This window comes from Coregonus lavaretus (assembly GCF_964263955.1).
Source record: "Coregonus lavaretus genome assembly, chromosome: 36".
Classification (NCBI taxonomy): domain Eukaryota; kingdom Metazoa; phylum Chordata; class Actinopteri; order Salmoniformes; family Salmonidae; genus Coregonus; species Coregonus lavaretus.
Window position 1 is genome coordinate 29,750,202 of NC_140023.1, and position 27,025 is coordinate 29,777,226.

Consider the following 27,025-nt stretch of genomic DNA (forward strand, 5'->3'; position numbering starts at 1 on the left):
ACCGATCCCATGGCATAGTGTTTATGAACTGACACGCAAAACGACACCGAATTCAAAAATTAGAATCTTTCAATTTAAATTATTATATAAAATTCTTGCTACCAATAGAATGTTATTTATATGGGGGATACAATCTTCCCAGCTCTGCAGATTTTGCTGTGAAGAGATAGAATCATTAGATCATTTGTTTTGGTTCTGTCCATTTGTAGCTTGTTTTTGGACACAGGTCCAGGAATGGCTAAAGGATTGCAATATTTACCTGGAACTAACCTTGCAGATAGCATTACTGGGTGATCTGAAAAGTCATAGTCAATCAATCAATAATATAATAATACTTTTAGCAAAAATGTTTATTTTTAATTCACAATCTGTAGAAGCAATGAGAATAGAAAGGTTCAGAACTTTTGTAAAACATCACAGTATGGTTGAAATATATATGGCAAATAGAAATCCTATATGGATGGTGTTAAGAGATAGATGGGAGGTATTGAATAGAGTTGAAGGATGGGACTAATAACAAATAACAACAAATAATAACAAAGATAGCTAATAATGTAAGCAGACTGTGTCCATAATAAGTATATAGGTTGTATGTTGGGAGCTTTTGGGAAAGAGCACAGTTAGAAAGATATGGCATTTAGAAGCAAACCGGATGGACATCATGAAAATGATCGGAGAGGTTGAGAGTAGAAGAAGTTCAGGAGCAAAAAAATAAATAGATATGTATGTGTATATATGTATATATATATATATATATATATGTATATATATATGTATGTATATATATATATATATGTATGTGTGTGTGTATGTGTATGTATGTATATATATATATATATATAGATATAGAATTATTGTAAAATTAACTCTGTCCATAAGGTGTAGATAGTAAGTATAGACCGGAAGTAGAGGCCTGGGCGTTGTTGTTCACTAATTTACTCCAAGTAGGGAAAGGATGGTGGGGTTGAAAAGTAATAAAGGGGAATATATATATATAAAAAATAAAAAAAACATGGGGGATTGGAAGTGATGCAGACAATTACATTGATAGAAGATACAATCTATCTGCAATATTAAGCTGATCCATCCCCCCGGAAAAAAAAAAAAAAAAAAAAAAAAAAAAACATCATACTTTAGTTTGTGTGCTTATTATTATTATTATTTTACATTTAAGTATGACCTCCTAAACTAGAATTGTCTTTTGGGCTTCATGGGAAACACTTTTCGTTCCTTGTATTAATGGCATTGTTGTTTGCCTATCAATATAATAAGCATTTATCTGTGAAATTAGATATTGAACTTGAACTCTGTTTCAACAATCATCAGCTGATTCAGAAAATATTGTTTCTCAGAATGACAGTAAAGTGAACAGCTGTTGTGATAGCCCGCAATGTTTTTCGAGAATGTTTAGATGTCTCATACTTCACGAAAAGGATAGTCCAAACTATACAGGCCTATGTTTAAAACATGTTCAAAAGCTAAAAAGCTTTATTTCCTTGTAATTAATGTTATTCAATGTCTTCACCTGTGTCCTCGCCAGGTAGGGTAGGGCAGCACTTTATAGTCTTGTGAATCTCCCATGCATATTTTTCTATTGGAAATGGGAACAATGGGAGCTATGACAGGTGAAAACATTCCAATGTTATAGTCTTGTGAATCTCTTATGCATATTGTTTTATTGAAAATGGGAGAGATGGAAAAATACTGATTTCAAAATAAAATGGATTACATTCTCATTCATATTCTCAAGACATGAGGTGATATAGGCCAAGTTGATTTTGTGAAGTCCTATATTAAATTGACTTCTTAGACTGTTCAAATGTAGGTGAAAAGGTAGACATTTTATATAAACATAGGATTTCTGTGGTCCAAATTTCAAATTAATTTTCAGACCTTTTCCTACCCATGTGTCTCTCCTCACTCAGAAAGCCTGCTCACTGAAGTCAATACCAAAGCTGATAATTGTGACTTGATTGAATTGAATAATAATAATGATGATGACAGTGAGAGCCCAGTATAGCCTAACCCTTTAATCATAGGCTATTGTTACTTTGTGTTTCTAAAATCACAATGTTTTCATTTCATAGTCATGTGACAAAGAGTCTGTTTTAACTGAAAGATCCAAATGTCGGCCTTTTACCAGATCCCTTTTTTCTGTAGGATTTTTCTCTTTTCAGAACTGATAAAAATTATGTATGCTATAGCCTATAGATAATATTCTGCCCATATTAACACATTTATTTTAGGCCATATAAAGAAGAGCTATGCATGATTGAATGAAAAGCAGCAAACAGACACAACACTGTTTTACATTCTCTAATAAAAGACTCATAAACAGAAACATGCAAGAGGCTATACAGCTGGCTACACATGTGTCCCGCCAAATAGGCCTATAAAGAAATCTGAGGTATCTCGACGAAACTGATTGCACAAGGGGGTCTGTGCGCTGCGCAGTACCTTCCCAAAAAAGACACATAAGCAGAGATTACAGACTGGGCCAAGGACAGGTTGAAAATGACCGTGAATATGCCTGCCAGCTGTTCTGCGCATGCTCTGAGAACGCGCCCTGGAAAGAGAGAGAGAGCGAGAGAGAGAGAGAGAGAGAGAGAGAGAGAGGAAGGGGTACTGTGAAGCCAAAAGAGAAAGGAAAGGAGGGAGAGAAATTATGGGGAAGGGGGTACTGTGAGACAAAGCACACAGAAGCTTTTTGTCCCTGTGAGTGGGGCTATTTCAGCCTCACGCACATCATCCCTGTCTCTTTCTCTCTTCAACAGTGCTTTGTCTTTGCCTCCCACATCTCATGCATTCCAGAGTCTCTTTTTCCCGCTTCCGCCTCTCCTTTCATCTACCTCTCTTCTTCTACCCCTCTTCCTCCCTCTCTTTCGCCTCTCTTTGTTTATCTTTCTCTCTTCTCAGTCGGTCGGAGAGTGAATGCCTTATCATAAAGTATTTGAAGAGCGATAGAGTGAGAGAGATAGAGAGAGCGAGAGAGGAGTGCGAAGGTGATCATGTTAGAGAAAGAGATATAGAGAGAGGGTTAAATTGAGAAAGACAAGAGTAGTGTTTTCTCAGTGAGAGAAGTAACCACTAAAAACTCAACATAATCATATAATTTTTGCATATGTACCCAAGTCAGCATTTGACAATATGTCCAACCCATATTGATGCCCTAGGAAGCTCCAATGACTCTCACTGCCTCAGGATTAATGTTCTATCCATGCCAGCTGTAGTTCTGTTAATGTTGTGTGGATTAACCTAGAATTGGGCACACACACACACACTAGAATGGGACACACACATACACTTCTGGCTGTTCCCTATTTGCTGTGCTGCTCCGCTCGTGTTCATCCAATATTAACACTGGCACAGCTAATAATGGGCTTCGGTTCTAATCTGCCCAATTACACACTGACTGACTGACAGCCTGATGTCTTATCCACAGGTTCTAACACTGTAGCATCTGGGCATCTATACTCATACAAACTCTCTGTCTCATTCAAGTGAAATTATATTCTCTCTCTCTCTCTCTCTCTCTCTCTCTCTCTCTCTCTCTCTCTCTCTCTATCTCTCTCTCTCTCTCTCTCATGTAAATACAAATTGCTTTATTAGCATGATAAACATTGAGTAAATATCAATGTTACAACTGCACTTGAGTTATACACATTGTAATAACTTGTAATCTCTTTCTCTCTAAGGCTACAGATGAAGACTCTCCCCCTAACAACTTCCTGACCTACACCATCACATCAGCATCTGCGTTCCGTAGTTACTTCAGAATTATCATGGTGGAGGGCTACGCAGGTCAGCATACACACAAATAAACACAGTAACCTCAAAAGCTTTGAGTAAAGCTTTACATGATACAAAGGAACTTATTGTCTGAAGATAATGCACATTCACATTTTTGGTATTTGGCTATTGAGATTATTAGCAATTATTACACTAAGTACTGTACATATTTTGTATGTAGGCCTAACTAGAATATAAAGTTGGTGTGTTATGTCATGCTCCTGCTGTAAACCCTGCTGGCTCTACAGTCCTTAGCGTCACACACGTCCTCAGCACTCTTCTCTCTCCACGCTCTCTCTCTCTCTCTCTCTCTCTCTTCTCTACTCCCCTCTCCTCTCCTCAGTGATCAGTGTGAACAGCCCTCTGGACTACGAGATGGTCCCTGAAGGAATGATCTACCTGACTGTGATGGCCAAAGACGGGGGGAAACCAGCCCTCAACAGCAGTGTCTCTGTCACCGTGGAGCTGTTTGTCAGTACATCACCCCCCTTTATGCTTTCTAATAGTTTCATCCAGAACTCATGGGTTGGGGTCAATACGAATTGAAGTCAGTCAATTCAGGAAGTGATTTGAATTTACAATTTAAAAATGGAAAATCTTTTGATATAAATACAGTGGGGAAAAAAAGTATTTAGTCAGCCACCAATTGTGCAAGTTCTCCCACTTAAAAAGATGAGAGAGGCCTGTAATTTTCATCATAGGTACACGTCAACTATGACAGACAAAATGAGAAAAAAAAATCCAGAAAATCACTTTGTAGGATTTTTAATGAATTAATTGGCAAACGATGGTGGAAAATAAGTATTTGGTCAATAACAAAAGTTTCTCAATACTTTGTTATATACACTTTGTTGGCAATGACACAGGTCAAACGTGTTCTGTAAGTCTTCACAAGGTTTTCACACACTGTTGCTTGTATTTTGGCCCATTCCTCCATGCAGATCTCCTCTAGAGCAGTGATGTTTTGGGGCTGTCGCTGGGCAACACAGACTTTCAACTCCCTCCAAAGATTTTCTATGGGGTTGAGATCTGGAGACTGGCTAGGCCACTCCAGGACCTTGAAATGCTTCTTACGAAGCCACTCCTTCGTTGCCCGGGCGGTGTGTTTGGGATCATTGTCATGCTGAAAGACCCAGCCACGTTTCATCTTCAATGCCCTTGCTGATGGAAGGAGGTTTTCACTCAAAATCTCACGATACATGGCCCCATTCATTCTTTCCTTTACACGGATCGTCCTGGTCCCTTTGCAGAAAAACAGCCCAAAAGCATGATGTTTCCACCCCCATGCTTCACAGTAGGTATGGTGTTCTTTGGATGCAACTCAGCATTCTTTGTCCTCCAAACATGACGAGTTGAGTTTTTACCAAAAAGTTATATTTTGGTTTCATCTGACCATATGACATTCTCCCAATCCTCTTCTGGATCATCCAAATGCACTTCAGACGGGCCTGGACATGTACTGGCTTAAGCAGGGGGACACGTCTCGCACTGCAGGATTTGAGTCCCTGGCGGCGTAGTGTGTTACTGATTGTAGGCTTTGTTACTTTGGTCCCAGCTCTCTGCAGGTCATTCACTAGGTCCCCCCGTGTGGTTCTGGGATTTTTGCTCACCGTTCTTGTGATCATTTTGACCCCACGGGGTGAGATCTTGCGTGGAGCCCCAGATTGAGGGAGATTATCAGTGGTCTTGTATGTCTTCCATTTCCTAATAATTGCTCCCACAGTTGATTTCTTCAAACCAAGCTGCTTACCTATTGCAGATTCAGTCTTCCCAGCCTGGTGCAAGTCTACAATTTTGTTTCTGGTGTCCTTTGACAGCCCTTTGTTCTTGTCCATTGTGGAGTTTGGAGTGTGACTGTTTGAGGTTGTGGACACGTGTCTTTTATACTGATAACAAGTTCAAACAGGTGCCATTAATACAGGTAACGAGTGGAGGACAGAGGAGCCTCTTAAAGAAGAAGTTACAGGTCTGTGAGAGCCAGAAATCGTGCTTGTTTGTAGGTGACCAAATACTTTTTTCCCACCATATTTTGCAAATAAATTCATAAAAAATCCTACAAAGTGATTTTCTGGATTTCTTTTCCTCAATTTGTCTGTCATAGTTGACGTGTACCTATGATGAAAATTACAGGCCTCTCTCATCTTTTTAAGTGGGAGAACTTGCACAATTGATCAGAACAGCGCCGGAAGAAGATGGCTGCCGTTTTACAGCCCTCTAACCAATTGTACTGCTATGTGTGTTTTTCCGCGTTATTTGTAATTTATTTTGTACATAATGTTTCTGCCATCGTCTCTTATAAACAAAGAGAGCTTCTGGATATCAGGACAGCGATTACTCACCTCGCGTGGACGAAGACTTTTTCTTCAACGAGGCGTTCGCGAAGGATATTCTACAGACTCCCGACAAGGCCCAGATCCCCGTCATTCGCGTGAGGAAGAGACGGAGATATCGTGGACGCAGATCCGGGTGCCTTGTAAGGATCCGACGGCGAACGAGAAAACTGCCTCTCCCATCAATCCTATATATATCTTATGTTTCACGGAGTCGTGGCTGAACGACAACAATGACAACATTCAGCTAGCGGGCTATACGCTACATCGACAGGACAGAACTGCAGACTCTGGAAAGACAAAGGGTGGCGGTCTGTGTATATTTGTAAACAACAGCTGGTGCACAAAATCAAATACTAAGGAAGTCTCGAGGTTTTGCTCGCCTGAGGTAGAGTATCTTATGATAAGCTGTAGACCACACTATTTACCAAGAGAGTTTTCATCTATATTTTTCATAGCTGTCTATTTACCACCACAAACCAATGCTGGCATTAAGATTGCACTGAATGAGTTGTACAAGGCCATTAATCAACAGGAAAACGCTCATCCAGATGCAGCGCTCCTAGTAGCCGGGGACTTTAATGCAGGGAAACTTAAATCCGTTCTACCTCATTTCTACCAGCATGTTAAATGTGCAACCAGAGGGGAAAAAACTCTAGACCACCTTTACTCCACACACAAAGACGCATACAAAGCTCTCCCTCGCCCTCCATTTGGCAAATCTGACCATAACTCTATCCTCCTGATTCCTGCTTATAAGTAAAAACTGAAGCAGGAAGCACCAGTGATTCGGCTAATAAAAAAGTGGTCAGATGACGCAGATGCTAAGCTACAGGACTGTTTTGCTAGCACAGACTGGAACATGTTCCGGGATTCTTCAGACAGCATTGAGGAGTACACCACATCAGTCACTGGCTTCATCAATAAGTGCATCGATGATGTCGTCCCCACAGTGACCGTACGTACATACCCCAACCAGAAGCCATGGATTACAGGAAACATCCGCACTGAGCTAAAGGGTAGAGCTGCCGCTTTCAAGGAACGGGACTCTAACCCGGATGCTTATAAGAAATCCCGCTATGACCTCCGACGAACCATCAAACAGGCAAAGAGTCAATACAGGTCTAAGATTGAATCATACTACACTGGCTCTGACGCTCGTCGGATGTGGCAGGGCTTGAAAACTATTACAGACTACAAAGGGAAGCACAGCCGCGAGCTGCCCAGTGACACAAGCCTACCAGACGAGCTAAACCACTTCTATGCTCGCTTCGAGGCAAGCAACACTGAAGCATGCACGAGAGCACCAGCTGTTCCAGACGACTATGTGATCACGCTCTCCGTAGCCGATGTGAGTAAGACTTTTAAGCAGGTCAACATTCACAAGGCCGCAGGGCCAGACGGATTACCAGGACGTGTACTCCGAGCATGTGCTGACCAACTGGCAAGTGTCTTCACTGACATTTTCAACATGTCCCTGACTGAGTCTGTAATACCAACATGTTTCAAGCAGACCACCATAGTCCCCGTGCCCAAGAACTCTAAGATAACCTGCCTAAATGACTACCGACCCGTAGCACTGACGTCTGTAGCCATGAAGTGCTTTGAAAGACTGGTCATGGCTCACATCAACAGCATAATCCCAGAAACCCTAGACCCACTCCAATTTGCATACCGCCCCAACAGATCCACAGATGATGCAATCTCTATCGCACTCCACACTGCCCTTTCCCACCTGGACAAGAGGAACACCTACGTGAGAATGCTATTCATTGACTACAGCTCAGCATTCAACACCATAGTGCCCTCTAAGCTCATCACTAAGCTAAGGATCCTGGGACTAAACACCTCCCTCTGCAACTGGATCCTGGACTTCCTGACGGGCCGCCCCCAGGTGGTAAGGGTAGGTAACAACACATCTGCCACACTGATCCTCAACACGGGGGCCCCTCAGGGGTGCGTGCTCAGTCCCCTCCTGTACTCTCTGTTCACCCATGACTGCATGGCCAGGCACGACTCCAACACCATCATTAAGTTTGCCGACGACACAACAGTGGTAGGCCTGATGACCGACAACGATGAGACAGCCTATAGGGAGGAGGTCAGAGATCTGGCCGTGTGGTGCCAGGACAACAACCTCTCCCTCAACGTGACCAAGACAAAGGAGATGATTGTGGACTACAGGAAAAAAAAGAGGACTGAGCACGCCCCCATTCTCATCGACGGGGCTGTAGTGGAACAGGTTGAGAGCTTCAAGTTCCTTGGTGTCCACATCACCAATGAACTATCATGGTACAAACACACCAAGACAGTCGTGAAGAGGGCACGACAAAGCCTATTCCCCCTCAGGAGACTAAAAAGATTTGGCATGGGTCCTCAGATCCTCAAAAAATTCTACAGCTGCACCATCGAGAGCATCCTGACTGGTTGCATCACCGCCTGGTATGGCAACTGCTTGGCCTCTGACCGCAAGGCACTACAGAGGGTAGTGAGTACGGCCCAGTATATCACTGGGGCAAAGCTCCCTGCCATCCAGGACCTCTATACCAGGCGGTGTCAGAGGAAGGCCCTCAAAATTGTCAAAGACTCCAGCCACCCTAGTCATAGACTGTTCTCTCTGCTACCGCACGGCAAGCGGTACCGGAGTGCCAAGTCTAGGTCCAAAAGACTTCTCAACAGCTTCTACCCCCAAGCCATAAGACTCCTGAACAGCTAATCATGGCTACCCGGACTATTTGCACTGCCCCCCCACCCCATCCTTTTTACGCTGCTGCTACTCTGTTAAGTATTTATGCATAGTCACTTTAACTCTACCCACATGTACATATTACCTCAACTACCTCAACTAGCCGGTGCCCCCGCACATTGACTATGCAACGGTACCCCCCTGTATATATAGCCTCCCTACTGTCACTTTATTTTACTGTATATATAGCCTCCCTACTGTCACTTTATTTTACTTCTGCTCTTTTTTTCTCAACACTTTTTTGTTGTTGTTTTATTCTTCCTTTTTTGTTTAAAATAAATGCACTGTTGGTTAAGGTCTGTAAGTAAGCATTTCACTGTAATGTCTGCACCTGTTGTATTCGACGCATGTGACCAATAAAATTTGATTTGATTGATTTGATTTGACTAAATACTTTTTTTCCCCACTGTAGTTTCTCAATTTTAACATACACTGTACATCCCTATATAGAGAAACATTATAGAAACACATATAGAAACAGTATATAACCCCTACATAAACATTTAATGAACCCTAGCTGCATAGACAAACACTAGAATGTTAATTTCTGTCACTATTTCTGGCGTGTCCCCTGCTGTGGCAGCTGCTATAGAATGTTAACACTTTGACAAATGGCACTCAGGCCACTATCTGTGCCTTGTGCTGCGCTACTAAAGTCCTGTGTGCGATGCTGACACAGTGATAACCCCCTGTGGTGCGTGTGTGTGTGTGTGCGTGCGTCACAGAACTGGTGTGAGACTCCCTGCCTTCCACCGAGAGAGAGAGAGAGAGAGAGAGAGAGAGAGAGAGAGAGAGAGAGAGAGAGAGAGAGAGAGAGAGAGAGAGAGAGAGATGGAAGGAGGGAGGGAGGGAGTAAAGAGCAGAACAGCTCAAGCTCACATCCTCTCTCTCTCTCAATCTACAAACAATAGTATAGCCTGCCAGGAGCTCTATCCGGGGCAGTCCTGTTAGTTATTTTATATACAGACAAGTTCAATTTGCATGACTTAGCTTATTCATCATTCATAATTAATTCATCATTAACGTTTGCTTCATTCATGTGACCGACCAATACTGGGTCATGCATGTGACAGACCAATTCCTCACGAGGCCTCTTCTCTCTAAGCTGAGACCTTGAAACTGAGATATCCCTTACTCAAAACAAGGTTTTTGGGCGTACTGCCAAATTGCAGATACTGATAGTGAGGATTCGTTCAATCAGTCACTTGCATGAACACAGAAATTGGTTATTAGAAAAGCACATGAATAGAACACAGAAATTGGTTATTAGAAAAGCACAAACATAAAAATTTCCATCACAACACAAAGAAACAGGTTACATATCATAATGTGTTTGTTTATTATGTTTAAGTAAGGTTTATTTACTGTTCATGTGATTGTGAAGCCTTACTCAATTTTCTTTGCTCGCCTTCTCCCATAGGATGAGAATGACAACCCGCCAAAGTTCAGCAAGCCATCCTACATCGCCAAGATCCCTGAGAACATCATTGCAGGTGCGTTGGAGTCATAGAAATAGAATAACTTTATTACATATATAATTCTATTTCTACGGTTGGAGTCACTCAGCGAAGACAGCTGGGATGCGTCTAAAAACTTTACTAGCCGTAAAAACCCTGCTTCCTCCATCCTCCAATGCACTTTGGGTGAAAGGCCAGGAGTGGAGGAAACAAGGACGGAGGAAGCAAGGATTTGACAGCTAGTCATGTTTTCAGACACAGCCCTGGTGTTACAATGAGGTCAATGGCTGAGACTGGGTGTCCATCCATTCCCTCTGTTCAATTCAAAAAGCTTTTGCCTTTTACAATAATAATACAGTAACTCAATGGCCAAACCCTATCACTTGTTACCCTTTACCTTGAGTTTCTTAAACATGAGCATTTTCAGTTATATTCCTTTCTTTGCTTTGTGTCCATTTTCTATTTGTCTAATTGTGTATTTGTTTTTTATTTGTCTCGACTTGTATCCCCTCTCAACTCTTGTCTTATCTTCTTGTGTAGTTTTGTATAGTATTTTTAAGTTCTTAGCGAGCCAGTGCAGTTAAATGACTATCGCGATCCAGAGCAGAATAGCCGATTATGCTTATTCATTCTCATGCATGTATTCAGTGGACTCTTTCATCAGACAATAGATTTGTTTCCAATCGCTGGAGGAAATGAGATATTTGACTACCCCCTCGTCCGTCAGAGCTGCTGCGGAGCTTGGCGAATGGTTCAGACACACACACACACACACACGCACTCACACACACACTGCCCCCACAGACACACACACACACAAACACACACACATTGGAGTGCTGATTTGAAAGCAAAGTGGGGCTGGTGGACTGTGGGGCTGGATCATGGATCTAACTTAGCTAGCTAACCCTGGGGCTCTGGACTCAGCCTCTCCCAGCCTCTCATCCCCTTCCCTGGGTATTGATCATGGCTCTGCCAGGCATGGACCATAATGGCAAACAAGCTGATAATCCACTAATCCATAAACCCACTCACTACCACTATCCTTCAGTGGGAAGGGGGGGATCGAAAGATCCGTTTTTAGAATTATAGACGCAGACAGTCTATCTGTTTCTTTCTCCTCTGGCTGTCTCTGTTCTTTTGTTCTTTTTTTCGGTGTTTCGCTCTTTCTCACTACTCTGTCGCCCTCTCTCTCTTTCACTCTGAATAACCATCCCTTTCTCTCCCCCTTTCGCACTGAGATCCCCCATTCTTGCTCCCCCTTCTCTCTTTCACTCCTCATATCCCTCCCTTTCTCTCCCCTTCCCCCTTGATATCCCTTCTTCTCTCTCCCCCTTTCTTTCACTCACTCCTCCTCTCTCTCTCTTCCTCAGGGGCGACAGTTGTGTTTGTGAATGCCACTGATCTGGATGCCTCCCGAGAGTTTGGACAGTCCTCCCTCATTTACTCCCTACAGGGCTCCTCCCAGTTCCGCCTCAACACTCGCTCAGGTTTGTGTGCAGTGGTGGACTTTATTTATAATAAATAATTCTCTCAACGTTCTGTCTCCTAGAGATGAAGGTACTTTGGTGCGAAAAGTGCAAATCAATCCCAGAACAACAGCATAGGACCTTGTGAAGATGCTGGAGGAAACAGGTACAAAAGTATCTATATCCACAGCAAAACGAGTCCTATATCGACATAACCTGAAAGGCCGCTCAGCAAGGAAGAAGCCACTGCTCTAAAACCACCATAAAAAAGCCAGACTACGGTTTGCAACTGCACATGGGGACAAATATCATACTTTTTGGAGAAATGTCCTCTGGTCTGATGAAACAAAATAGAACTGTTTGGCCATAATGACTGTCGTTATATTTGGATATATTGAAGCAGTCAGGAAGTTAAAGCTTGGTCGCAAATGGGTCTTCCAAATGGACAATGACCCCAAGCATACTTCCAAAGTTGTGGCAAAATGGCTTAAGGACAACAAAGTCAAGGTATTGGAGTGGCCATCACAAAGCCCTGACCTCAATCCTATAGAACATTTGTGGGCAGAACTGAAAAAGCATGTGCGAGCAAGGACGCCTACAAACCTGACTCAGTTACACCAGTTCTGTCAGGAGGAATGGGCCAAAATTCACCCAACTTATTGTGGGAAGCTTGTGGAAGGCTACCCGAAACGTTTGACCCAAGTTAAACAATTTAAAGGCAATGCTACCAAATACTAATTAAGTGTATGTAAACTTCTGACCCACTGGGAATTTGATGAAGGAAATAAAAGTTGAAATATATCATTCTCTCTACTATTATTCTGACATTACACATTCTTAAAATAAAGTGGTGATCCTAACTGACCTAAAACAGGGAATTTTTACTAGGATTAAATGTCAGGAATTGTGAAAAACTGAGTTTAAATGTATTTGGCTAAGGTGTATGTAAACTTCCGACTTCAACTGTATATATATATACACTACCGTTCAAAAGTTTGGGGTCACCCAGAAACCCCCTTGTCCTCGAAAGAAAAGCAACTCCCCCGTCCATCAAAACAACATCAAACTGATCAGAAACACAGTGTAGACATTGCCAATGCCGCAAATGGCCACTGCAGCTGGAAACGACCGACCTCCAATGGAATATCCACATAGGCGTACAGAGGCCCACCATCAGCAACCATCAGTCCTGCGCTCCAACGGCACAACGCATTCGCCAATCCAAGTCCACCACCTCAAAAGGCCAATTGATCACTAGAAAACCCCTTTGCAACCTGAAAACTGCTGTGCTGATCAAAGAAGTGCAGTGGCGGACTTACCATTAAGCAACTAAGGCAATTGCCTGGGGCCTCAGATCATCAGGGGACCTCATGATTTTATATTTTGGGGAAATCAGTCGGGGTCTCAACTTACTGTTTGCATTAGAATCGTAGAATACACAAGGTTGCAATTTCGAAATTTGGTAGTGCATCAGCGGTTTTCCTCTTGTTATGTCAGTCATTGACAGTCACTCAATTAGCACGTCAGCTAACATTTTATAGAGTGCTAGGTAAGTTAGTCTAGCCAGCTACCGTAAACCTTGTAGTAATCATGGCTAAATTACCGACCGGGCACGAAGGGCACCTCCAGGGGCCCACCCTCTAGCCTTTTGGGGTCCTGACCTCCAACCAAATCTCGCTTAGGGCCCCCAAAAGGCTCTGGGCGGGGGCCTCAGATTGGCCTCTGCCTGGGACCTCCAAATCACTAAGTCCGCCCGTGTGAGTGTGTGTGTGTGTGTGTGTGTGTGCGCGCACCTGCATGCATGTGTGCATGCGTGAATGTAAGAAAGCGAGTGTGTTTTTGTACATGCTTGTGTAGTGTCTGATGTGTGTTTGACCTATATATTACTGTGTGTGTGTTTCAGGAGAGATCACCACTACAGCCTTACTGGACAGAGAGCTGAAGTCAGAGTACATCCTTATTGTCAGAGCTGTGGATGGAGGGGTGGGGCCACTGCAAAAGACTGGCATTGCCACGGTAACCCAACGTCATTCTCACACCTCTTCATGTTTCTTATTGTTCTCAGAGAATTTAGATGCTTCTTTTCACTTTCACTTTCTCTCCCTCTCTTTTTCTCTCACTCTCCCTCTCTCTCTCTCTCTCTCTCTCTCTCTCTCTCTCTCACACCTCTATCTCTAAATCTTTAACTGAAATCAGAACAGTCATCAACCCTTTCTTCTCCTCCTTCCAGGTGAACATCACCATTCTGGACATCAACGACAATGCCCCTATGTGGCGAGATGAGCCCTACCATGCCAACGTGGTGGAGATGAGCCCCATGGACACTGACGTAATCTCTGTGAGTTCAGCTTGCCTTGTGCCCTGACCCCCAAAGATAAGCTTTGGCTTGTAGATTAGACAGACAGATCGCTGACTTGTCCGTAGCAATTAAATTGAAAGTGTGATTTTTCGACCACTTAACACTTTTTCGTGGATATTATTTTTCCTGTTGTCCTTCAACTAAACTGAAAGTGAATTGGAACTTTAAATGCATCTGAATGTTTCTCCCTTAGATCAGATATGACTGCGGGGTATTTCGGTGGAAATAAATGAACTGTGCTATACAATGTGTAGCCTGAGGAAACATACTAAATTGAGTTCAGGGATATAGAGACACTTCTAAAGGTAGGGCAGATTCTGCTGACAAAGAAAGACTTGATTTCAGCATATATAGACCATACAGTGGGGAGAAAAAGTATTTAGTCAGCCACCAATTGTGCAAGTTCTCCCACTTAAAAAGATGAGAGAGGCCTGTAATTTTCATCATAGGTACACGTCAACTATGACAGACAAAATGAGAAAAAAAACATACAAATAAACACAAAAATCACATTGTAGGATTTTTAATGAATTTATTTGCAAATTATGGTGGAAAATAAGTATTTGGTCAATAACAAAAGTTTCTCAATACTTTGTTTTATACCCTTTGTTGGCAATGACACAGGTCAAACGTTTTCTGTAAGTCTTCACAAGGTTTTCACACACTGTTGCTGGTATTTTGGCCCATTCCTCCATGCAGATCTCCTCTAGAGCAGTGATGTTTTGGGGCTGTCGCTGGGCAACACAGACTTTCAACTCCCTCCAAAGATTTTCTATGGGGTTGAGATCTGGAGACTGGCTAGGCCACTCCAGGACCTTGAATTTCTTCTTACGAAGCCACTCCTTCGTTGCCCGGGTGGTGTGTTTGGGATCATTGTCATGCTGAAAGACCCAGCCACGTTTCATCTTCAATGCCCTTGCTGATGGAAGGAGGTTTTCACTCAAAATCTCATGATACATGGCCCCATTCATTCTTTCCTTTACACGGATCAGTCGTCCTGGTCCCTTTGCAGAAAAACAGCCCCAAAGCATGATGTTTCCACCCCCATGCTTCACAGTAGGTATGGTGTTCTTTGGATGCAACTCAGCATTCTTTGTCCTCCAAACACGACAAGTTGAGTTTTTACCAAAAAGTTATATTTTGGTTTCATCTGACCATGTGACATTCTCCCAATCCTCTTCTGGATCATCCAAATGCACTCTAGCAAACTTCAGACGGGCCTGGACATGTACTGGCTTAAGCAGGGGGACACGTCTGGCACTGCAGGATTTGAGTCCCTGGCGGCGTAGTGTGTTACTGATGGTAGGCTTTGTTACTTTGGTCCCAGCTCTCTGCAGGTCATTCACTAGGTCCCCCCGTGTGGTTCTGGGATTTTTGCTGACCGTTCTTGTGATCATTTTGACCCCACGGGGTGAGATCTTGTGTGGAGCCCCAGATCGAGGGAGATTATCAGTGGTCTTGTATGTCTTCAATTTCCTAATAATTGCTCCCACAGTTGATTTCTTCAAACCAAGCTGCTTACCTATTGCAGATTCAGTCTTCCCAGCCTGGTGCAGGTCTACAATTTTGTTTCTGGTGTCCTTTGACAGCTCTTTGGTCTTGGCCATAGTGGAGTTTGGAGTGTGACTGTTTGAGGTTGTGGACAGGTGTCTTTTACACTGATAACAAGTTCAAACAGGTGCCATTAATACAGGTAACGAGTGGAGGACAGAGGAGCCTCTTAAAGAAGAAGTTACAGGTCTGTGAGAGCCAGAAATCTTGCTTTTTTGTAGGTGACCAAATACTTATTTTCCACCATAATTTGAAAATAAATTCATAAAAAATCCTACAATGTGATTTTCTGGAGAAAAAAAATCTAAATTTGTCTGTCATAGTTGACGTGTACCTATCATGAAAATTACAGGCCTCTCTCATCTTTTTAAGTGGGAGAACTTGCACAATTGGTGGCTGACTAAATACTTTTTTCCCCACTGTATATAGACCTATAGACCATAATAGACCACTGACAGAAAGTGGAAATATACAATACATTTCCAACAGTGCAAATCAACTCAGAGAGCTCTATTTTAACAAACCTAATGCAATGGTAAATCTTTGCACTGGCGGTAGCGGTATAGGTCCGAGGGTGTGTCAGAAATATTTTGCTATTTTCACTGCAGGAATTATGAGTGCAATAGCTGTCGGTGGCGAAGGGGCTGGGTTTTCAATCAACACGTTCCACGGCTTAATAATGCATGCGTTTGCCTCAAGTTCTGTAGGTTATTGATGGTCTTTGCGTTGTCAACAACTCCAATTTGGCTGGGAGCACGGAATATTCTTGTGCTAGTCCATTGTGAATTGATACTACAGTTTATTAAATAGCATAGGCTACAGTAATGAGTAGGGATGTAACAATTGACTGATACTCATGGTCCCGGTTCAAATGTTTAAAGGTCCCTCACAGTCATCCTATTTCCCAAATAAAAATAGTATTTGAATGACCAAAACATCAGCCATAATATTTGTACGCTATTAAAATGCTCAGAATTGAACAAATTCGACCTTATCTCTCATCTCTAACTATCAGGAAGCCTGAAAGAACAGGCTGAGTGGGCAGGGAGCTTATATTCATGAGCTCGCCTTGACTGACAGCTCTTTGAAATGGCATTGTGGTCGTTGATGACAAGGTTTACAATGGGCCACATGTCATTCCGAGCCTAAATATTATTTTCTCTGCAAAATGGTCAACAGAGCTGATCATGGACTGTTGGATATCAGACAAACAGCAGCAATACACAATTGCATTTCTATTGTTTTGTAACTAATGACAGAATGCAGTTCTCTTATACACTTCTTCACAATAATTAGTAAAGCCTGAGTCACCTTAGAAGCTTACACATAAGGGAATGCGCATGAAAACAGCGTACAATAAGTGTACTGGACAATGTATTGGCGCCTCTGCATTAGCATTATAAATGACAATATGTTCAGAATTGTATCTATTGATCAGACATTTATTTGATCATTTACAATAGGCCAGCATAGCTGAAATATTCATCAACATGAACACTCATGAGAAATAATGGTGAGACATCATTTGACATAAAAAAAGAATTAGAGCCATAAGCCTAATATAGATACTCAGCCACCCTACTGTGTGCAGGACCCATTGATTCCTACAATTTGTAACACTCTGCTCCCCCCCCCCCCCCCCAAAAAAAAAAGGTTACTAAAAGTGATACCATATCACGTAAAAGTGAATTACTTAGGCTTTAGGAAATGCAACCAACTACAGAGACTGATGAGGGAGGGAGAGGAGGGGGACTCCAGTCATACACTTGGCTTCAGTCAACCCCAAGTTTGAAGCGGGTGACAAATCCAGCCTCCTTGTCAGGCCTCTCACACTGGGCAGACAAGGGTCCTGGGATGGACAGCTCGCACAGTTCCCCACATACGGTGGCCTTGTTAACCTCTTAAGGATCTGACCCTTTTTTTCAATTTTCGTCTAAAATGACACACCCAAAACTAACTGCCTGTAGCTCAGGACGTGAAGCAAGGATATGCATATTCTTGATACCATTTGAAAGGAAACACTTTGAAGTTTGTGGAAATGTGAAATTAATGTAGGAGAATATAACACATTAGATCTGGTAAACGATAATACAAAACAAAAAACGTGTTTTCGATTATAATTTTGTTCAGCATCTTTGAAATGCAAGAGAAAGGCCACAATATAATATTGCAGCTTAGGCGCAATGTATGTTTTGGCCACTAGATGACAGCATTGTGTGTGCAAAGTTTCAGATTGATCCAGTGAAGCGTTGCAATACTGGACTATTTTGTATCAAGTCTGCCCAAATATGCCGAATTGGTCAATTGATACATTTTCAAGCACATAACTATTGAGAACATACAAAAATAATATGGTAATACAAAATGTAAGTTTACACACTCCCAGGAATGTCATACATGATGGATCATTAGCTTATACAATAACTTTCACACATCTAGATGGCCGGGCGGGGTGGGTGTGGAGCCAGAGACAACAGGGATTCAAACTGTAGAACCCAGTTCCTACATTTGAATATAAAAATTGATTTTATTAAACAAAATTATGCTATATTTTATCTTTGGGACCCTTAGGATGACAAATCAGAGCAAGATTACTGAATGTAAGTATATTATTTACCTTCAGAGGTGAATGTATCAAACCAGTTGCCATGATACGTTTTTGGTTGTTGTGCACTCTCCTCAAACAATAGAATGGTATTTTTTTCACTGTAATAGCTACTGTAAATTGGACAGTGCAGTTAGATTAACAGGAATTTAAGCTTTCTGCCCATGTAAGACATGACTATGTCCTGGAAAGTTTGCTGTTACTTACAACAGTCATGCTAATCACATTAGCGCACGTTAGCTCAACCGTCCCGTATACGGGACACCGATCCCGTAGAGGTTAAAGTGGAGATTGAGGAGCCTGTCTACGTAGCATGTAAATGTTTGTTAAATGAGTAGTGAATTTAATTTCCTTTCATTTACGAGTTATGATGTTATCAATTTGCTGATGTAGGAATCTATTCATTCTACAATGTATTTTCTTGTGTTTTTGAAGTGTTCCATTTTAAATATGCAATATTTGGTCCTGCACGTTTTTGGCAGTGAAACTTTTAGTGTTTATATTTGGAATTTTTGTGTGCCTGAAATGCTCAATTGATGCAGATTTTAAATGAATATCTATGACTTACAGCATGTTGGGTCTGTCTCCACAGGCTTCACAGCATATCCCCCCTTCTTTAATTTTGTATCGCAGCATTCCTGTTGCGGTGGTTGCCTGGCTCATTGGTGTTCTCATTCATATGTTTGGCTGCCAGGTACAGCCTAAAATGATAAGGGATTGTTTAGGAAAAATTATACTATTGTAGTCATTGCGCATTACAGATGATGAAAAACATGTTTTTGTTACGTAATATACCTGCACAGCATTCCAACGTAGGAAAAAAACACATTACTTGGCGTAAACATAAGAATGAGGCTGTGGAAGCCTTCTAGGGCAGAGGTCTGGTAGAGAAGGTTCAGCTTGGTAACATCCTTCAGTAAACGTTTGTTGAGCAGCAGCTTCTCCAGCTTGTTCACTGGTTTGGTCATTAGAATAGAAGTGAGTACTATTACACCACCGGCCAAAAGTTTTAGAACAACTACTCATTCAAGGTTTTTCTTTATTTTTTACTATTTTCTACATTGTAGAATAATGGTGAAGAACTTCAAAACTATGAAATAACACATATGGAATCATGTTGTAACCAAAAAAGTGTTAAACAAATCAAAATATATTTTATATTTGAGATTCTTCAACTAGCCACCCTTTGCCTTGATGACAGCGTTGCACACTCTCTCAACCACCTTTACCTGGAATGCTTTTCCAACACCCTTGAAGGAGTTCCCACATATGCTGAGCATTTGTTGGCTGCTTTTCCTTCACTCTGAAAACAAAAAAAACCAAAAATCTCAAATTTGGACAAATTTGGACAAAAATCTCAAATTTGGACACATTTCCCCTGGTCTAATGTCCATTGCTCGTGTTTCTTGGCCCAAGCAAGTCTCTTCTTATTATTAGTGATGTCCTTTAGTAGTGTTTTCTTTGCAACAATTCGACCATGAAGGCCTGATTCACACAGTCTCCTCTGAACAGTTGATGTTAGATGTGTCTGTTACTTGAACTCTGTGAAGCATTTATTTTGGCTGCAATTTCTGAGGCTGGTAACTCTACTGAACGTATCCTCTGCAGCAGAGGTAACTTTGGGTCTTCCATTCCTGTGGCGGTCCTCATGAGAGCCAGTTTCATCATAGCGCTTGATTGTTTTTGCGACTGCACTTGAAGAAACTTTAAAAGTTCTTGAAATGTTCCGTATTGGCTGACCTTCATGTCTTAAAGTAATGATGGACTGTCGTTTTGCTTTGCTTATTTGAGTTGTTCTTGCCATAATATGGACTTGGTCTTTTACCAAATACGGCTATCTTCTGTATAAGCCCCCCTAACCTTAAGCCTTTTAGGTAACCCTTCCCCTAACCCTAACCTTAACCCTAACCCCTAGCCTAGCTAATGTTAGCCAGCTAGCTAATGTTAGCCACCTAGGCATCTAGCTAGAATTTGTGATGGATTGGATGACAACAGCGATCTCCCACTGTACCTAGACAGTGTAAACAGCCTTGTGTAGTGGTGTGATACGAAATCTCTGGTCCTGAATGTCACAAAAACACAGGATGTTATCTTTGACCACAGATCAATGGCTGACCGGAGCCAGGTCATCATTCACAGTGAACACATCCAGTAGGTCGACTCCTATAAATACCTGGGAGTACATGTTGTCCATGTGGACTATGTGTGTGCTAAGGTGCAACAGCGCATGTACTTTCTCCACAGGCTGAGTTCTTTTGGGGCAAGCTTGGAAATACTGAACTTGTTCTTCTGCTCCACTATCCAGGGTGTTTTGCAGTACTCTATCACTGTGTGGTACAACAGTGTCACAGTACAGGCAAAAGCCAGGGTGACAAGTTTGCTGAAAACTGTCAAAAAAATGAACGTAAAGCCCACCAACAAAACCTTTCTGGACAGCTACCAAACAAACATGCTGAGGATGGCAAACAAAATAGCAGAGGACCCCTCCCTTGTGCTCAACTCAAGGTGAAGGTTGGGATGCTCCGTCTTTGACAGGTGACTCGAGCATGCAAGACTAACAGTGTTGAAATAGAGGAGATAATAATAATAACAACCAGCATCTGTCTTTAGGATTAGCTTCCTGACAAGACCCATCGAATGTTCTCCCCAATTGAGAAAGCAGCTTTGTTCGAAATGTGTACTGCACACGCGTGACATTAATGTAATTTTCGGTGCAGCCTGTCCACCCTAAATGAAAGAAAATAGTCAAAATAAAGAAAAACTCTAGAATGAGTAGGTGTTTTAAAACTTTTGACCGGTAGTGTATATTCCACATCAGGACAAGAAAAACAACAAACTGGCACTTAACAAACTGTACGAGGCTATAAACAAGCAGGAAACCATGCACCCGGAGGCTGCTTTCCTTGTTGCCTGTGATTTTAATTCTGTGTCATTAAGATACGTAATGCCCAACTTCCCTCAACAGGTCTCCTTCGCCACTAGGGACAATAAAGTCCTAGACCACTGTTACTCTACCCACAAGAAAGCATTCTAGGCCCTCCCTTTTCCTCCCTCGGCAAATCATCATCCTGTCCACTCCCTTATCCTCCCTCCCTAGCATACAAAAGCTGTCCTCAATCTTCGGCAAGAAAGATGTCAAGTTCCAGTTATGATGTTGGCAAGTTGTTTTCAATTCTGTGTGTGTGTGGTTTCTGAAAGTACAGAATAAAGAGGAATTATTAGTAATTAGAATACAATATCAGGATATAGCAATAAAACAATATTACAATGAAGTAACATAATAACACATAACACAAAATCACAATTATGAATGACGTAACAGTAAGAAACAGTAACTGAATAGCTCCACTAGGGGGCAGGGCAGAACAGAGCTATGCTAAACAGGCCAAATGAAAACACAGGCCATGGTCATGATAAGGCCAGGGCAGCTTCACAGGATACAACACAAGCTAATACTTCTCTGACGCCATTAGCATTGTTTTACAGACCTAATAGAAGAATGTAGCCCTAGCACAATTCAGTATAACACCATAAAGATTATGAAATTAGTACCTTGCGTGTCCATGGTTATAAAGGAATGCACACAGAATACAGTGGGGAAAAAAAGTATTTAGTCAGCCACCAATTGTGCAAGTTCTCCCACTTAAAAAGATGAGAGAGGCCTGTAATTTTCATCATAGGTACACATCAACTATGACAGACAAATTGAGAAAAAAAATCCAGAAAATCACATTGTAGGATTTTTTATGAATTTATTTGCAAATTATGGTGGAAAATAAGTATTTGGTCACCTACAAACAAGCAAGATTTCTGGCTCTCACAGACCTGTAACTTCTTCTTTAAGAGGCTCCTCTGTCCTCCACTCGTTACCTGTATTAATGGCACCTGTTTGAACTTGTTATCAGTATAAAAGACACCTGTCCACAACCTCAAACAGTCACACTCCAAACTCCACTATGGCCAAGACCAAAGAGCTGTCAAAGGACACCAGAAACAAAATTGTAGACCTGCACCAGGCTGGGAAGACTGAATCTGCAATAGGTAAGCAGCTTGGTTTGAAGAAATCAACTGTGGGAGCAATTATTAGGAAATGGAAGACATACAAGACCACTGATAATCTCCCTCGATCTGGGGCTCCACGCAAGATCTCACCCCGTGGGGTCAAAATGATCACAAGAACGGTGAGCAAAAATCCCAGAACCACACGGGGGGACCTAGTGAATGACCTGCAGAGAGCTGGGACCAAAGTAACAAAGCCTACCATCAGTAACACACTACGCTGCCAGGGACTCAAATCCTGCAGTGCAAGACGTGTCCCCCTGCTTAAGCCAGTACATGTCCAGGCCCGTCTGAAGTTTGCTAGAGTGCATTTGGATGATCCAGAAGAGGATTGGGAGAATGTCATATGGTCAGATGAAACCAAAATATAACTTTTTGGTAAAAACTCAACTCGTCGTGTTTGGAGGACAAAGAATGCTGAGTTGCATCCAAAGAACACCATACCTACTGTGAAGTATGGGGGTGGAAACATCATGCTTTGGGGCTGTTTTTCTGCAAAGGGACCAGGACGACTGATCCGTGTAAAGGAAAGAATGAATGGGGCCATGTATCGTGAGATTTTGAGTGAAAACCTCCTTCCATCAGCAAGGGCATTGAAGATGAAACGTGGCTGGGTCTTTCAGCATGACAATGATCCCAAACACATCGCCCGGGCAACGAAGGAGTGGCTTCGTAAGAAGCATTTCAAGGTCCTGGAGTGGCCTAGCCAGTCTCCAGATCTCAACCCCATAGAAAATCTTTGGAGGGAGTTGAAAGTCCGTGTTGCCCAGCGACAGCCCCAAAACATCACTGCTCTAGAGGAGATCTGCATGGAGGAATGGGCCAAAATACCAGCAACAGTGTGTGAAAACCTTGTGAAGACTTACAGAAAACGTTTGACCTGTGTCATTGCCAACAAAGTTGTATATAACAAAGTATTGAGAAACTTTTGTTATTGACCAAATACTTATTTTCCACCATAATTTGCAAATAAATTCATTAAAAATCCTACAATGTGATTTTCTGGATTTTTTTTTCTCATTTTGTCTGTCATAGTTGACGTGTACCTATGCGGGTGCCAGATGAAAGTGTGCCTTGGGAAAAGATTGTGCAGGTTCTGTTCTGACTGGAGATGCGCAAATGTCTGCATACTTGATCTGGAGAAACACTGGGGAAGTGCTTGGGCTCTCATCGAAGAGAGAAGTTTGTCTGACTCATAGTAATGACTTAAACATAAATTGTCCGCCACAGTGAAATGGGCTACTTCTATATGAATTATTGAGGAGGCGGAACACACCTCAATTCAAACTGTTGTTAAATAAATTAATTTGAAATTGTCAAGTTGAAACATTAGCCTATAGATAATTATCAGGCAGCCTGCCTTGGTGTGAGGGCAGTGCGGGTTAACTGTCCTGTTGCCTAACAATCCAATTTTGGAACAGTGAGTGCATTCTGACATCACGCGGATAAAAGAAACCCACACTGGGGGCCATTACAGATATTTGGAACTCATGCTTGAAAAGGTTAATCATACAAACACAACCATATTTTTTGCACTTCATACAGTATGTTGACAATCTGCACATTATTTCATTCATAGGACGTTTGAACAGCATGTAATCATACAAACACAACCTCTTTTTTACACTTATTCTGGGAATGTTCCCAGTTTGCTTGGTATACACCTTTTATGAATAGGCTCCTTGGCTGCAGCAGGCTAAAATAATGTACAATAGCCTCACAGATAAAAAGGTTGTCCGCTCACTGTTTGCTGCTCCCAAACGTAATCTTTAATTAAGCTTTGGTGATTAACATTTATTTCAAAGCAGTCTCACGAAACAAAGCTTTTATTGATAGGCTTGGCTACTAGTACTTTGCGAATGCACTGGGCAGGACACACAGCCTTCATTGAGGGGAGAGGAGGCTAAGCTTCATTTTTTATCAAATTAAACTTAAATGGCAAATGTTTCTAAATAAGAGGGTTACCAGCCTTAAAAGCAGTCCTCTTTTGTTCCATGAGCATATGGGCACTGTGTGTCTCAGCTGGATAGGCTGCACTTCCACTCTCAAAATCCATGCCACTACAAACCGCGTTACCGCTAAGACCTGCTTTTCGTTGGTCTTACAGTGGAAAGTATTCAGATCCCTTGACACCTATCTATATAAGGTCCAACAGTTGAAAGTTCATTTCAGAGCAAAAACCAAGCCATGAGGTCGAAGGAATTGTCCATAGAGCTCCGAGACAGATTTGTGTCGAGGGACAGATCTGGGGAAGGGTACCAAAAGAATTCTGCGGCATTGAAGGTCCTCAAGAACATAGAGGCCTCCATCATTCTTAAATGGAAGAAGTTTGGAACCACCAAGACTCTTCCTAGAGCTGGCCGCCCAGACAAACTGAGCAACCAGGAGAGAAGGGCCTTGGTCAGGGAGGTGACCAAGAACCCGATGGTCACTCTGACAGAGCTTCAGAGTTCCTCTGTGGAGATGGAAGAACCTTCCAGAAGGACAACCATATCTGTAGCACTCCACCAATCAGGCCTTTATGGTAGAGTGGCCAGATGGAAGCCACTCCTCCATAAAAGGAACATGACAGCCCGCTTGGAGTTTGCCAAAAGGCACCTAAGATGGCGTAGCAGTGCGGTCGTGTACTCTGTTGTGTGTCCGAGTAAATAGCCAGTTTTTTCTTTTTTTGTCTTTTGTTGTGTATATTTCCCCTATCACACTTTTCATCCTTCTACTAAATATACTTTCCTGCAACCCGCCTCACTCAATGTGGAACGGATTATATTATTTACTTACCTTTTATCTAGAATCTCCAGTTGAAACAAGCTAGCCAGCTAACTAGCTACTTGCTATTAGCCACCGTTAGCGGTTTTCACCCAGAACATCGGATTTTCTGCCGGAATAAGTGAATCGCTGGACCTTAACACCGGATCGCAACCAGCTAGCCGCAACCGAATGGATGAGGCTGTTGGCTAATCACCACTGCCCCTGAAGTTAGCCATGAGCTAGTCTCGAGCCAGGCCCATTTCCCGGCTATCTACCTCTCTGTCTACCGGACGGGAGTAGCCAGCTAACTAGCTACTTGCTATTAGCCACCGTTAGCAGGTTTTTTCACCATTGTCCATGGCCTGCACTACTACCAGCCAGCTCTAGCCTGGACTATTATCGGCCAGTCTGCACAGCGCGTTATCGACCCAGGACCGGCTGATAACCTAATACACATTGGAACGGAGACAGGTTAGTAGAGGAGTGGCGGATGGAGTTCTGGGCTATCTCTGCCCAGAGGAGGTAAACCGACCCCCCCCCCCCCCCCCCTGCCAGTCCTGGCAATACGACCTCAGAAACCTACCCACCTCCTGGTTGACTCTCTCCACCTGCCCGTTACTCTCGGGGTGAAATCCTGAGGTCAGACTGACCGAGACTCCCAGACGTTCCATGAACGCCCTCCAAACCCTAGAGGTGAACTGGGAACCCCGATCAGACACTATATCCTCAGGCACCCCGTAGTGCCGGAAGACGTGTGTAAATAGGGCCTCAGCTGTTTGTAGGGCCGTAGGGAGACCGGGCAGTGGAATGAGGCGGCAGGACTTAGAAAACCGATCCACAACGACCAGGATCGTGGTGTTCCCTTGTGAGGGGGGAAGATCCGTCACGAAGTCCACCGATAGGTGGGACCATGGTCATTGTGGAACGGGTAGAGGTTGCAATTTCCCTCTGGGCAGGTGTCTAGGAGCCTTACACTGGGCACACACCGAGCAGGAGGAAACATAAACCCTCACGTCCTTAGCTAAGGTGGGCCACCAGTACTTCTCACTAAGACAGTGCACTGTCCGACCGATACCAGGATGACCAGAGGAGGGTGACGTGTGAGCCCAATAGATCAACCGATCGCGAACATCAAGCGGTACGTACACACGACCCTCTGGACACTGAGGAGGAGTGGGTTCGTTGCGCAACGCCCGCTCGATCTCCACGTCAACCTCCCACACCACCGGTGCCACCAGACACGACACCGGAAGAATGGGAGTGGGCTCCACGGAACTCCACTCCGTGTCATACAGTCGGAACAGAGCATCTGCCTTAGCGTTCTGGGAACCTGGCCTGTAAGAAAGGGTGAAAACAAAACGGGTGAGAAACATGGACCACCTTGCCTGGCGAGGGTTTAACCTCCTCGCTGCCCGGATGTACTCCAGATTGTGGTGGTCAGTCAAAATGAGAAAAGGGTGTTTAGCCCCCTCAAGCCAATGTCTCCACGCTTTCAGAGCTTCGACCACAGCCAACAGCTCCCGGTCCCCCACATCATAGTTGCGCTCCGCCGGGCTGAGCTTCTTCGAAAAGAAGGCACAGGGGCGGAGTTTAGGTGGCGTACCCGAGCGCTGAGACAGTACAGCGCCTATTCCAGCCTCGGACGCATCCACCTCAACCGTGAAGGCTAAAGAGGGGTCCGGATGAGCCAGCACTGGAGCCAAGGTAAACAGGTCCTTCAGACGACTAAAAGCCCTGACCACCGCAGACGCACCGGCCCCCCCTTCAGTAACGAGGTAATGGGAGCTGCCACCTGACCAAAGCCCCGGATAAATCTCCGGTAGTAATTAGCAAAACCCAAAAATCGCTGCACCTCCTTTACCGTGGTTGGAGTCGCCCAATTACGCACGGCCGAAATGCGGTCACTCTCCAT

General features: G+C 43.1%; 1 protein-coding gene across 1 annotated transcript in view; it reads left to right on the forward strand.

Moving 5' to 3' along the window:
* Positions 1 to 27,025, forward strand: part of cdh23 (cadherin-related 23) — a gene marked incomplete at both ends in the record, with an annotated part of 695,931 nt that overhangs the window by 429,129 nt on the left and 239,777 nt on the right. The window contains 6 exons of the mRNA XM_084153635.1: positions 3,696 to 3,801; positions 4,133 to 4,260; positions 10,286 to 10,358; positions 11,696 to 11,812; positions 13,695 to 13,807; positions 14,022 to 14,129. Coding sequence (XP_084009761.1) covers positions 3,696 to 3,801; positions 4,133 to 4,260; positions 10,286 to 10,358; positions 11,696 to 11,812; positions 13,695 to 13,807; positions 14,022 to 14,129 — 645 coding nt within the window. The remainder of the gene's footprint in view (positions 1 to 3,695; positions 3,802 to 4,132; positions 4,261 to 10,285; positions 10,359 to 11,695; positions 11,813 to 13,694; positions 13,808 to 14,021; positions 14,130 to 27,025) is intronic.